Source organism: Rhea americana, unplaced genomic scaffold, assembly GCF_003343005.1.
Source record: "Rhea americana isolate MKP2758 unplaced genomic scaffold, rheAme1 scaffold_102, whole genome shotgun sequence".
In the NCBI taxonomy this organism is placed as follows: Eukaryota; Metazoa; Chordata; class Aves; order Rheiformes; family Rheidae; genus Rhea; species Rhea americana.
This window is the reverse complement of record NW_028185062.1, coordinates 1,193,962-1,208,702: the sequence shown is the minus strand read 5'-3', so window position 1 is coordinate 1,208,702 and position 14,741 is coordinate 1,193,962. Positions and strand designations below refer to the sequence as shown.

Genomic DNA, 14,741 nt, shown 5'->3' with positions numbered 1-14,741 from the left:
AGTGTTCTGCCCAGGCTTTTACTCAGAAAATGAGAGGCACATTTGGAAACAGAATCACAAATCTAATCACAAAAGTCACCTCACATGTGACAACAGCATTGCAAGAACTTGCTCAGCATTATCAAAGCAGCATGTTTCTTCATAGCATCCACGAGGCTCAGCTGGGGACAGGGTATTCCTGCCCATGCAGCCCCCACACTACATATTCCTAGTATCTCAGGATAAGGAAGTTACGTTGCATCCATGGGGTCAGCATACTGACTCTGCTCAAGATTGCTGCCTAGGCATCCACAAGATGCTGAAGGAATATACCAGAAAATTTACACCAGGAAATTTTCATCTGTATGCGATCTCTTCATCAATGTGTTGTTCCTCTAAATATAAGCAAAGTAGCAGTCTACTTACGGCAAATTGTCTGATGTCTACAAATGCAGTAGTTAACAATACATACCTATTTGCTCAATGAGCATTTAGCTATCTGATTTTAAGCCTCAAAAATCATCTAGACGATAGGAACTGAGATGACAACTGCCATTCACTTACTTCCATCATTTTTTTGTTTGTTTTTAAACCAACTGCATTAATTTGAAGAGATACTGATATATTGGTGAGGACCAAGGGCAGCACACGCACAAAATCAGCAAAGTATCCTGTAGCTCTACAAAGGCCCCCTAATCTCAGTCTACAGCACCTTTCGCATTGTTCCAGGCTCTGACAGCTACTGCTGCTTGTACTGTATGCCACAGATTCAGCAGCATGAATAAGTGCCTACCACAGCCTGACCCAATCTTGACTGGGAATTACAATTTCTAAAAACTAAAACTTTAGGTCATTAAGTCTCATAAGGAATCTTTGCTCACTTAAGTGAGATTTAACTTGCAAACAGATCCCTCCCCCATTGCACCCTTCCATTTCCAAGGAAAAAGGCAGTGTAATCCTAGGAGATGGTTTCAAATTAAAGAGTGCCTCAAAGTTACAGCTCATCGCAATTTCCACTATGTCTGTTAGTTTAAAAGAATGAAGGAGGCAGCTGAAACACTGTTTCAGGCACTTCTTGGTACCTCTCCTGATTTCTTTCCCAACTGTAGGTTCTTTTGGCTTAGGCATGGTCTGCAAGCAGAGTTCACAAGGCAGCGATCAACTACCATAAAGCAAAAAGATACAGGTATTAAAGGGATTCACTTCTAATAAAGTCATCATACACTCATTCCTCTAAAAGAGGTAGAAAGATAATCAGAACAGCAAAGTCCCTGCAGAGCTTTGCATGAGAAAATGAAACCATTTATACTCGCATGGAGCTTAATTAGATTTCTGATGCAATTCGACATACTTTTTTTTTTTTTTTTTTTAATGGTAGGCACATATCTGTGATAAAAGCCCTGATCCAGAATTCCCCACACCAGCAGGGCTGACAGGACATAGGACAGAAACTCTTTTTTTTTTTTTTTTTTTAATGGTAGGCACATATCTGTGATAAAAGCCCTGATCCAGAATTCCCCACACCAGCAGGGCTGACAGGACATAGGACAGAAACTCAATCTTGAGGGTAGCATCAGTCCCCTCCCCTCCCCCCTTTTTTTTTTAAACATTCACCTTTTTTCCTCATGATGAAGTGATAACTAAAATACTTTCTTTTACACTACTCAATCACATCTGATTTATCCATTCTGCTGCTGATAATACTGCTAAAGCCCTTACACAGTAATTTACATCTTCAAAGCCCCATACAAAACACTAGTTAATCTTCACAGCCCCTGGTACACTGTACAATGGGAAAATATTCTCCCCTTTTGTAGACGACTAATAATTTGCTCTGCATCACACAAAAAGTTAGCATTTGCTTTTAGGTGTGTGTTTGTTTTTAGGTGTCCCTGAAATTCAGATCCTGCCATTAGGAAACACTGCTTTCCTTTCAATAGGCAAAGACTTAGAGCAGATTTAGTGAGTGAATTGACCATCAGAAAAGCAACACAGGACTAGCTTTCCTGAACACACTAGACCAGAATTATATGAGCTTATGGTCCAAGCGTAACAGTAACCTTAATGCCACAGCAAGCTCAATGGGGCTCAAGCTGCGAAAATGCAAAGCACTAAAGGCCCCTTAGATGAAGCATGCCACTAATGTCACAAATCCCTGGCTAATTGGCTGTGTTGATAACAGCAGATGAGCAAAACAGTCTATCCAAACTTGTCTTCCCACTTCACAATAGTTCCTTGTACTATCCTTCTGTCCTGGATTACAACTGCTTTTGGATCCTACACTCTCCCAATAGTTAAGTCTCTTGACAGCTCCCTGTTCTGAGCTGCTCTTGAACCTCTGCACATGAGTTTTAGCTGAAAAGCCAACTGGCAAAAGATCTGATCAGCTACAAGGTAAGAACGCTTGACTCATCTCCATTAATTATTTTTAGTATGGATGCATGCAATCTGCTTTGAGAATCTTTACAATAGATAAGAAATGACAGCCCATTTTATAGGTCAAGCCACCTAGAAGGATGTGCAGTAAGCCAGAGTCTGAGCCAGAAATCACATCCAGATGTGGAAGCTGTCAATCTTCTTCCAAACAAAAAAGACAAAGAGGACAGAACGTCTCTAGTTTCTTATCTATATTCCTTTTCTGCTGAATGCCATGCTTTGCTCCTTTCTAGAGGCAGCCTGTCCAAGGCAGTGGTAAAGGATACCCCTTCTTCATCTTAACGGTCTAGTAACAAACCTTGCTCTAGATCTGAAAATTGAAAGGTGAATTAAAAAGAATGTGATAATGAAACTTTCAGATGAATGCAGAACAGCAGCAGTGAAGAAATGCACTAGTGAAGCCCACTGGTTTAACAGAGCAGACAGAGACAGGTTCCCAAGTCTGCAGCATCAGCCATCATTATCTTGATAGAAGGACATTCCACAGCTGCTGCACACTCTACCATGTTCTCAGTCCACATAACACTTCCAGTGGAAGAATTCAGTGGTGGTCATCTTTCCCATGAGTTCAGCGTTATGCCTCTGTTTTCGGGGGCAGGTTTAGCTCAGTTGGTTAGAGTGTGGTGTTGCTAATGCCAAGGTCGCAGGTTCAATCCCCATATGGGCTACGTTGAGGGTTGGACTAGATGATCTCCAGAGGTCCCTTCCAAGCTTACCATTCTGTGATTCTATGATTTGTCCAGATACTCTACTTTCAACACTGATTCACACATTCTCAGCTATACTAACTTTCTAGAGATGTTAAACTCAGCTCCACTGTGATAAGCTGGYAGATAACCCCTCAAGTCATGAAGAAATTTGCTATTTCAAACAGAAGAAATGCAAAGCCATATCACATGTGCTGGATGCTACCGAGCACAAACTATGCAAGAGTTGCATGCCAAAGAGCATCTTCCAGAACAACATGGCCCAAACATACAGGCACAAGCAGGCATGCCATGGGGCTGCTTTCCAAAGCCAAGTACGATGACCACAAACCAACTCTTTCAAATTGCCTCCTTGATTCTCTCTGTCTTTCCCATGTATACATTACCTGACTCCTTCCCAGTTAAGCCTTTAGAGCTGGACCCAAGCACCAAGCTATGATACAGAGACAGGTAACCTGGATATAATCATCATGCTTTCAAAAGACCAGTGTTGTTATCACACGGAAATTGAACATCAGGTGCTTCCACCTCTTTCCATGCTCATGTGTTCTCAGACTGGAAAATGCAAGAGGTAGTTTCCGAACAGCTGAGCTGGACACTCACAGCCTTTACCCATCAGACTAAACAGAATATCCACATACGCTCTGTGATTTGCATTATTTTATTTTGCTGTCAGAATTGCTAAGCTTGTGAAGCCTGCACAGGTTTTAGATGTTGGGGTTGGGAGGACAAGCTAAGCTCTAACAAAGGATAAAAGAATAACTCCTAGCAGTTTGCAGCCTTACTGATAGTTAAAGTACAGGGGATTTGGGAGGAGCAATGCCAGTGCAACTGATTTACAAAGAAGCAGTGATGCAGAGAAGAGTTCACTTTGCTCTCTAAAAGCAAAGACAACTTCTTTACCAGATGGACAGAGATTCACTATCCTGATCATCCTGGCCTGGCCACAGAAAAATCAGGCTAAAGAAATCTTTGTTGAAGAGATGCCAGTGTCCATCAAATGCATTCACAGAATATGAGAAATACGTGGAAGCTCCTTACCACCAGGTTGAGTTATGTCAAGTTAGTCATTACTTGAGCTCCTACCTTCCCCAGTCCCTGCAGAGGTGGATTCCTGCTCCTGCACCTCCCTCTCTGTCTGAGTCTCGGCATTCTGCAGCTGAGGCGCCAAAGTCTGGGTACCCTGTGAAGTCACAGAGGCGGGGGGGTTTCGGGGTTGCAGGCCTATGGCATTCATCAGGCCCATGTCCCTGTCTGTCCTCCATGTAGCTCTGCTGGTTCTGAAAAGAGAGAAAAACAAGTAAGACCAAGAGCACTGGAGTTCACAAGTCCCAGCACATGGAAGCATCCACATGACCCTCTTCTTGCTTCCATTCCAACTAGGCACCTGCCAGCCACTGTACAGCTAGAGAGGATGGAGGGAACTGTGGCCTGGCACTTATTTACACACACACAAATGCATCCTTCCATCCTCAGCTGGCTAACCGCGAGCCAAGAGAGTCTTTTACTCCACTCACCCTTCCACAGAGGCTGTGTGCTTGACAGGCATCGATGTCCCTGCAGTACCACTAAGCTTGCAGAACAAACTCTGTGTCTCAGGGCCACTGAGTTGAGTAGATAATGCAACATGCAGCACAGGACTGTAAGCACACGCAACCTCCCTCTGAGTGTCAGCAGGGCAGTTTCAGCTCCCAAGGATACGGCCTGCACCCCTGCCCTCCTCTGGGCCTCCTAGTTTGTCAGCATCATGCATGAATGCACTCCAGCAGCCATTTCTGCCCATTCCAGTCAGACACGAAAAATTCTCTGTTTTCCAATGCAAGTAACAGGAACAGCCTCAAGGCTCATTAGCTTCTTTTCAGAAACAAACAGTTGAAGTGTATGGCATTACAAGAACTAAATGTTGGCAATGGTTGGATGCTCTTCCCAAAACTGATCTCTGATAGTAAATACTGGGAATGCTAAAGAAGCTCTATGAAAGATTGCCTCATTGCACAATCCACATTCTTTCACAAATATTTGAAATTCGCCACACTTTTTTTGCCCTCTGTTAGGAGCTGGTTTGTTCTCATTAGTATTTCTGCCTTTGATACCTGAGCCTAAAGAAAGGGGGCCGAGGTCTGAGTTCTCATCCTTCAGCTACTTCTAAGCCCATGATGCAAAAAAATACGAGTAGCGAGTTGCAATGATTGCTTACCTAGCACAAAAATAATCTTTACTGTTTATATTTATCCCCAGTCAGACCAAGGGTGTGGGACAGCACAAAACATTGCCTTGTACACCAGCTCTTAACTTCCTTGAGATTCTGGGGTTCACAAGCCAGAAGCAAGACTGCCATCCTTTCTGAGAACAGCTTGCTTAAGGAGGAGTACTCTTCGCTGGTGAAAGGTGGAAGGGACTACAACATCATCTGCATGTTTAGAACAGTGTTGCTTCACCAGACAGATGGGATGAAGTGGCCAATAGAGTACTTAAGGAATTTATTTGTTTATTTATTTATTTTTACTTTAAAAGAGTTTACTGTAGAAAAACAACTGTCCTAGGACCAAAAATCAAAGAGATGGGGGGAGGGAAAATCAGACTCTCCTGACTCCTGGTCACCAAGGCCACCCAATGGATTTGCACTCATCTCTGCTACCCTCACATTCTYCAGTCACTCTCCAAAGGCATCATTTATTTTGTGTGGTGTGTTTTTATGCAACAAACCCAACATACTTCCCCAGCAACTTTCTTGAGAAGATCACTGAGGCCAGAGATGACAGATATATTTCACTATCACTTTGAGGTACTAAACTTCACTTACTGGAAGCACAACAGGTACCACTGCCTAGTCTGTGCCACCTGTCATGCTTCCCATAAAAATGTGAAAGGGAATCGCACGTTTAAAGCTGGAAGTGTGAAGGAAACAAAGAAGCAGCAGCAACGTTGTCAGATGTAGTGACCCCAGCAGAAAGGGTCAGTTCTTTCATACCCACACCCAGTAGACTCACCCAGGTCGCTCAGTGCTCCTGCTGCTGGAATGCACAGTGAAGACGTTCTCATTCTGCTGGTCCCAGTGGTACTCAACTCCAGAGTTTAAGGCCCTTGAAATGCCAAAGGAGAAAAAAAATATTAAGATGGAGACTATCATCCACACAAATTCACTGCGGCTTGCCTTGCACAGCAGGGCACCATTCCAGTCAGCCTACATTACTTCCATGCAACAGGGAGGAGAGTGTTGATTCCAGCCCCACAGAAGCTGCAGATCTAGCACAGTTCACGTTTTCCTTACAAGGGCTTACCATCATTAACAGCCTTGCATACATGGAGTATTGTATTATCCAAATTGCTCTGGAATATCCCGTTCATTTTAACTGCATTGAAGCACAGCAGCAAGAGCAGAGAGATTTTCAGGAAATTAAGATGTACAGCTGTGTATATAAAATCAGGTTACTGTACCTCCAAGAGACTAAAAGAGCAGAAAGAAAAGTTCTCTTTGTGGTACCTCCCAGCATTTCCCGCACTGGGTAATGCTAAGTAAAACATTGGTCTTATTCAATTGTTTGTTTCTTCACAAAGAGTTTGCATTCTACCTATAAATAAATCTCCATACAGCTCTCCCATTGACAGTCACTGTGGAGCAAGTAGAGGATATTCCAATAAAAATTTCTACAAAAGAGTTTGTATTGGACTAACTATGTCAGTGTCAGAAAAGTCTGAAGTTCAAAGTTTCAATTTTGCAATTAATGCTACTGAGTTTAACAGAATAGTCAACGCTCTGGCAACCTTTCACAGTGCATTTCCCCAAAAGATGTGCAAATCTAGGGCTGGCTAATTAGTTCACAGGAGTGGGCAAGGTTAACAACATGCTGTTAATCAACACACCCTCACCAAAGTATATCGACATTCACAGAAACTAAGCTTCCATAATCCACAGGCATTCTCAGAGCACAGACTAAGGGTAGGCCCACAATCCAAAGGAAGGATTCATGGCAGGTAGTTCGTAGCTGGTTATGACTCAGGCACAAAAGCAGCACTTTCCATTGGCCTGATGTCCAAGCAATGAGATGCCTCAGCAGAACTGTGGTAAAAACCCCAGTCTGGAAGAGGCAAGGGTGCTGCAGCTCAGATGGGCCCCAATGGGAGAAGTGTGTATGCTGGAGGCCTAGGGCTAGACCAGTAAGGCAAGAGCACTCCAGGTTAGGACCAAGGGCAAAAGCTGGAGGAAATAAGTTCAACAAAATCATGCACAGAGTCTGCAGGAAGCCACCATTCACATTTTTTGCTGAGTTAACCCTGCTGACTATACCCCTTGAAAGCAGCTGCCAGAGACAGCTGATTTATAAATGCTTCAGTTTATCGATAGATGGTAACCCATCAATAAAAACTTATCAGCCCCCTCCGACTTTTCCATCCTCTGCCTACTACAGTGAGACTTAACTGTCTACAAAGCAACACGCTGTCTACACAAAGGAGATTTTCCCACCTAGGAGCCAAGTTTTCCAGAAAAAAGCCAAAGTTTCCCTGGCATCTGCAACTACTAATCAATAGAAGTGCACTGACCCCTGTTCTTTTCCCTCTCCCTCCACATTTTGTGYTTTCCAAAGCACAGGCATGGTCCCTTCAACCACCTATATAACTGCTACTCCTCACAAAGATGCACTGTGTGTCCTACCTATCTCTGTCAGCTCCCAGCTCTAGAAGCAGAAAACTGCAAAGTTCTCCCAAGGCCAAAACGCGAGTGGGCAACAGTGCACTTTCCTCTTTTCTCCAAACACCATTTCCATAATGCTCAGCTCCTGCACATACACACACTGTCTTAGGAAGAGTCAGATTCAGCTCAGTTCTACAAGGGCAGCATGGTACCCTCCCTGCTCCCACCTGCTCTGCAGAGGCACACTACTGTACAGTCAACTTGTTGGATAGGAAGGTCTGTTCTAATGCYGTGCAGTCGATTTGCCCCTTTCCCTGGACAGTGAAATCAATTCCTGATCCATCTAATGCATGACTTCACACTCTGGACTTAAACGCTGCCATTTATCAATCGAGTTTCATTGCCAGGGTCCCATTAGCTACTCATTTACTGCCAGAGAATTAAGGACTTTGCTATCCTTTCCCAAAAGATCCACCTGTGGCAGTAGGTGTCACTGCTCCTATTGCTGACTCTGGGAATGCCTAAGCGAAGGTCCCCTGGACTTGGTCATGATGGGAGTTCAACATCCTCAACACCACTTTAACCTGTTTTTTTTTAAACTGAACTGAGTATCTCTCCCTGCAGGGTCAAAAAAATGGCTCAGAAAAGACAGTGGGTACTTCCTACTGTGGCAAGCATCCTCACTAGCATCCTTCAGCATCCTCTTCTGCCAGCAGGACCAATCTTCCTTCTAACAACTCCACTTCTTTTAAAAGATTTCAAATGACAAAGCCCTCAGCATGATCTCAATCTCTGTTCTCTTTTTCATCTATCTGCATCTCTCTGACCTGGAACCCACTTCTGCCTCTCTACAGCCCTAGAAAAAGATACCCCCTTGCCCTTGATTAGGTCTTCCAGCCTTTAGACAACTGACTCTACAGAAGAGACATTTCAGACTGCATCAAGGAACAGTGGAGAAGGCAAACGTCTCGGGAGGGAGCTGTTTAGGCACAATCATTTATACAAAGGAGACCCTTTCCCTTCTTGAAGGGGAAAGATCTTTTTAGAGAAACGTTGCTATAGTGCAAGTTAAGTCCCAGTCTTAAGACCACGTCTGCATTATATTCTTGACTGGTGCACCCTAAACCAAACTTGATAACAAGGCGTGTGACAAATACAATTACCTCCATTTAAATCAGATTTTCCATTATGCTTAAAATTTCCACTTGCTCAGGCACATCCAAATGAAAGTGCAATCTCCTTGCTTAGAAAACTTTTTTCAAAAAAAAAAAAAAAATCCCATTACAAAATATTGCCAGGATTTTGTAAAAACCTTTCACAGTGTGTTACCCAGGAGATGTGCATACCAAGGCCTGACTATTCACAGAAACCGAGAAATAATACTGGAGAAATAACTATTTTTCAGGTAATAGAAGCACTTAACTTTTGCTCCAGCAAACTCTAAGCATGAAAATGCTGGAAGTATTTCACATTTTCCAAAACATGAGACAGAACCTTTGTGTAGTAGGGAGCGTGTTGCCACTTGGATGTGGATGCAATAAAGAGGACATTTGTTGCCCAGGGCTTCAGAGTGAAAAACTGCAATTCTCCACACTGTGTCAGTCATGGGCAGTGAAGTCCACTTAGTCAAGTTCTTATTTTTTTCCTTTTTATGGTTGTCAGCTAAGCTCTCCTCAGAAATTTCCATTAGTTTTGTTGAACACAGAGCTGGTCACAGGCAGGTTTTCCCAGCAGGGGTTCTGTTCTGAGAAGGACTTTTCCTTCATGCCTCCGTCCAGCTCACATCATTAATGAGCTTGGAGACTGTGAAGGGCACAGACTTGCATGCTGTGCTGATAGTTAAATAAGGATTCAAAGAAGGGCCTGTAAGAATCAAACAGCAAGAAATGAAGTAGCACAGTCTCTCCCTCTGTATGGAGGAAATAATTACTAAACTCAGGTGTTTCCTGAAGAAACTAGGACCAGTATCTAGGATTAGTGACAAAATTATTTACACGTGACAAGAAAACTGAAATACTATTTACCATATCTGCACAAAGAGTTAACTGACAAAGCACAAGCCAGTACAAATTGACTTAAACATCAGGATAACATCTGCTCATATATCCAAAATTCAAAGTTGAAGAGAAGGAAGAGGAATCACGAAAAAAAAGTTCACCAACTCTGCTAGAACATAAARTCAAGCAGCAAGATGGTAAGAGAAAGAAGTCACTTTGAAAGCAGTATATGCAGTCCAGGCATACACAGTCTGCACTTTCTGCATCCCAAACACTGAAGAACGCACCAGCAATGAGCAAATGCACTGTTTTCACTCTCCAAATACTGCTACAGTAACAGTAACACCCAGCAACACCCAATAGTAACATACTCCTGTTTGTCACAGCATTAAATTCCCTCTCCCCACATTTTTTTTTTTTTTTTTTTTAACCTGCACAACCCCACTACTGGTACGTAAGATTCTGGGAGGCCCAATACAGAGAAGAGCAGCTGCAAAGTGAGGCCATAGAGCCCATAGCTAGGTGAATATCTGTCGTTCATGCTGTCAAGGTTCACTTTCTCCATTAAAAAGAAAAGCCAGTTTCTCAAATATACTGTCCAATCAAGATCACTGAGCTATCATTAACTGGGCTAATTTACAAATGATTTGTGATTTCCCAGGATGCGTTTTCCCCACTTTGTGAAAACTTGTCATTGCTAAACCATTCAAAATGGGTCAAGGAAATACACAGAGCAAACTGCACCGCATAAGGTGGCACTATGCTAAGAAAAACCAGGAACTCATTGTCCTGGTTTAGGCAGGATGAAGTGGCACATGGTATCCCAAGCAACGCTCAGCCGGATTCCGGGTGCACCCTTGTAAGCAGCTCATTATCTCTTGTGCTAGCATGTGATGATCACTGCTTGCACAGCAAACCCAGCACTGGCTCCCCTGATTAGCTAGGCAACAGCATCGTCAGTCCTAGGCGAAGTTTGGCACTCACGGCAGCTTCCTAGATAGCAAAACAACCATTTCTAATGCCTAACTTCACAAGTATGTAGCTTTATGTGCAGGAGATGAACCTTGCGCATATCCAAATGGAAAGTGGCTACAATGCAAACTGCATGGAACCGGCAAGCCAGATTCCTAGAGTAGGTCTGATGGGCAGTAATTCCCTCTGACCAAGGAAGAGCTGGCAGCATCACTGACACTTGCCTATTTCAGAGCACATCCTTGGAGCACAACCCACATATGACGAGCCAGAAGAAGAACATAAAACTGAGCGAAGGAACTCCTAATAAGGTAAATCCTCTGGAACATAAGGTCTCCAGTTTAAGATCTCAGAACAACGAACATTTAAGTGACATGGAATTAGCCTGCTCATCCCAGTAGAACAAAGAAAAGGTTACTTCTCCTCTAGGTTACTCCTCCTCATTAGCAGGTGCATTTTTACTGTACAGATTTCTATACTAATACAGGATGCTTATTTTCCAAAATTCTGCAATCTTTGTCTGCCTGGAAACCCACAACCATGCAGAAACTCATCCTGACACCTGCTTGAATTGCTGAAGTGTTGCAGAAGCAGGAGAGCAGGGCAGCTTGGTACAGCTGGCAGCCACATGGCTGCTTTAGGGAAGATGCCAACTCATCTCAACACTATGCAAGATAACTGACCCAGTTTATCTGACTGTGCAATCCTGCCAGCTATGTTAAACACTGGGATTTTGAAGAAGCTCTGTTCAAATTCACACCATTAAACCAAGGATAGCTTAATAAATCTGGAAGCACCATTAACCAACAACACTTCTATTGTCTTAAGAGCATGAATCTTCATTACTTTGTTTTGTCCACCAGTCAGCAACTACAGCTAAATACAATCCAGCCTCTTGCAGACAGTGGGTAAGATTTAGATAGAAGGTACACCTCTATCAGTCGTCTTCCCTGGGCAAAATGTGGTATCTCAGTTAAAGATGCAGTCATCTGCCAGCTGAGCTGTTAGAGATGACCAAGCAAGAGAAAACAAACAAGAGCAAGAACACACTTGAAAGTGAGAGTGTGCACACAAGAACAAGCACGCAAACGAGAGAATTAATGCTGTGGGAAAAACACAAGCAGAATGGTTTCTTCTGATCCACAGGGTCACAACTGCTAAAACCCAAGTGACTTCTTGGACTCAAAATTTGTAACCTTTCTAGCAGACTGCATGTAGCAGGTGGATGGACTCATAAGATGACTAGCATGGAGGACACTCCAACAGAAAATATAAGAAGAATTTGTCTCACGTTCACTAGGAGAAAACCCTAAATTAGGATTGGTCCTCCAGCATATTCAGTAAGAGCTATAAATGAAAATTAAGCATCAGAACAATGACAGAACAGAAGGAGACAATTCTGCATGTAAGAGCAGACATTTCGTTATCTCGGGACTCAAGTATAAGTATTGTAGTTGAGAGCAGTGGCCTCGAGGGACTAACACAGCAGAACGTCTGTGTGGAGGAAAAGAACAAAAAACTCTCTCTGATGGAGAGTCTTCATGCCCATACCAATTCTTCTACCAAAATGCAGTAAATTCTGTTTTCCTAATCAGCTTTTCCCCAAACTCTTTCATGCTACTCTCAACATGACATAGAAAGTCGCAATCCAGACCACAGAAACTAAGAGAACCTCGTGGTCCTGAGCTTGACTCTTTCACTATGTATGCTGTGACTACATGTCAACTACTCTGACATTTAAAAGATAAATATACCAATTTGGAGTGACACACTAAGGCCATTAACACACACAATTTTTGAACTAGTGCAACATTGTAAGCAGATAAAGGAAACGCTCAAGAGAAGACAACCCAGAGCTAAGATCTGTTCTTGCAACACTGATACCATCTTTGTGTACCATGTAGCACATCACATCACAGTTCTGGCAATTAACAAATGCCTGTCATGTTTATGAGAATGAGGGCATATCATTCAGACCAAATAGCCTGGAATAAACATGACAGAAACAGATGAAACTCAGAAGTTTCCTGAATTTTTACTCATTTTTCTTCTTACTCATAACAACTTGCCAGCATTCTAGGGTATCTTTCATTTACATGGCTCCAATCTAGTCCAAGTAGCATATAGAGATACTCTGGAAGGCAGATCTACAGAATGTAGAGTTTTAGTTCCTTAAACAAGACCAATTTAATTGGGTATTACCTTAAACCAGGTTCTAAAGAGGAATAACTTGCTTGAATTCCTTTATAAACTTAAAGAAAGCCTTTTTAATTGCTTACAGTGATTGTAAGCAGACTATATGCCCAATGAGCTTTGAACTCCTAGAATATCTTAAGCTGTTTATGTCCCATCAGCTCTTTCAGTGGCTTAGAAAACTTAAGATATTAGGAGTCTTTCAGGGGTTGCAAACTGCTTAAGCCTTTTAAGTATTTAAACATCTTAAACAGCTATAGGTCTTAAGAGCCAAAATCACTCTTCAGTTTACTTGGAACTTTCACTTCCATTTTACCAGAAAGCAACATTTAAGTCAGTTCAAAGATAGAAACTTCAAAGTAGGCTTATTTTGTATATCTTACGCAAACAAAATAAAATGGGAAAATATGTTTCAAATGAGAGAAATCAACTTTAAATTAAACATTTAAGAATAGCAAGCATAGCAAATGCTTTCTTTTAATAGAACATTGTGATGAGCATGTATGAAGCTGCCAATCTCCCGAACCAAGATCTTGGCTTGATCTGATCTCAGTGAGATCCACAAGACAACTAAGTTTGTTTTTTTATTTTATTTTAATCTTCAAATCTTCAAAAGCTTTGAAATTAGCCAACTAAAAAACTAAGTGTTCTATATAGCACCTAAGGGGAAACCTGTACCCCTCCCCCCCAAAAAAAGGTACAATTATTACTCCATTTAATCACATTTTCACATCATAGCCATTCAGTAGAGACTGTTTGCAAAACCAGACAAATTGAGGATTAAAAAAAAAAAAAAGGAAAGGAAGAAGTGAAAGTCTTGACTGCTGTACCTGCTACCTGGATTCACTACAATCCTACTGGAGAAAACAAACCAACCAACCAATCCATCCAAAACAAAACAACACCCCCCCCCACACACACACAGTACAACCAATAACACTCCACAAATGAACTGGATCAAAGACTAGAAGATTAAAGATGCTCTTACTGGAAAGACATGAGAAAACAACCAAATAAGAAGAGTCTAGTACAGACTTGCAGAGAAAAGAAAGGTTGTAAGAAAGCAGGATAGGCTCGTGCTGCCAAAGAAAGAAGAGATAGTCTAAAAATAAACATGAGGGAAAAGGTATTAGGAAGAAAAAAAGGTCTATTCATCAGTGAAGCAAAGGACAAATGCAATGATGACTCAAAGCAGCAGAATTGTCTCTCTGAATGCTCCATGAAAAAAAAATCCAATGCTACTTAGACAATTAGGAATAAGAAAATCTTCAAGAAAAGACAAAGCCACCTATAGCAGCTACTTGCACTCATTAAGAAAAAGTTAGTAAGTTAACTTTTTTGTGTCACTCGCATCCGATTTTTAACAAGTTACAAAAAACTGGGGAAGTGACAAAAGGCCAAAAAGCCAACTTGGCAGCATACTTCAAAAAAGAAACTGTCTTTAAATTGGCAATTACTCTCTTCTAAGCCTAAATTTTATCCTTAAGAAAGTAATATAACAAAGAGGAAAAAAAAAGTTATCTGAAAACAAAGAGAGAGCAAGCCACAAGCAGTAGGCAGAGGGGTTTTAGTAAGTCACATAATTACTTGCATAAAATGTAATTGCTCTTGTAGATGGGATTAGAAAAAAAGAAAAGGATAAGAAGGCGGCAGATGTGATCTGAATAGATATAACTGAAGCATTTGCTAAGTGTGGGACATGGCCACAGCCTTCTATAGGAAGATCGCTACCTCATCTAAGAACCAGCAGGGACCAGCAGAAGCTCTGTGACTTTACAAACAAACTGCTAGTAGCTAGTTTGGTTTCTTTAACACTGAGCTCTG

The 14,741-nt window shown here is 42.0% G+C and overlaps 1 protein-coding gene across 4 annotated transcripts in view; it reads right to left on the bottom strand.

Moving 5' to 3' along the window:
* Positions 1-14,741, bottom strand: part of AMBRA1 (autophagy and beclin 1 regulator 1) — a 132,949-nt gene that overhangs the window by 4,821 nt on the left and 113,387 nt on the right. For all 4 annotated transcript variants that reach the window (XM_085306264.1, XM_085306247.1, XM_085306254.1 and 1 more), the window contains 2 exons: positions 6,113-6,205; positions 4,209-4,402 (listed from right to left, as the gene is read on the bottom strand). In XM_085306264.1, the coding sequence (XP_085162390.1) occupies positions 4,209-4,402; positions 6,113-6,205 (287 nt within the window). The remainder of the gene's footprint in view (positions 1-4,208; positions 4,403-6,112; positions 6,206-14,741) is intronic.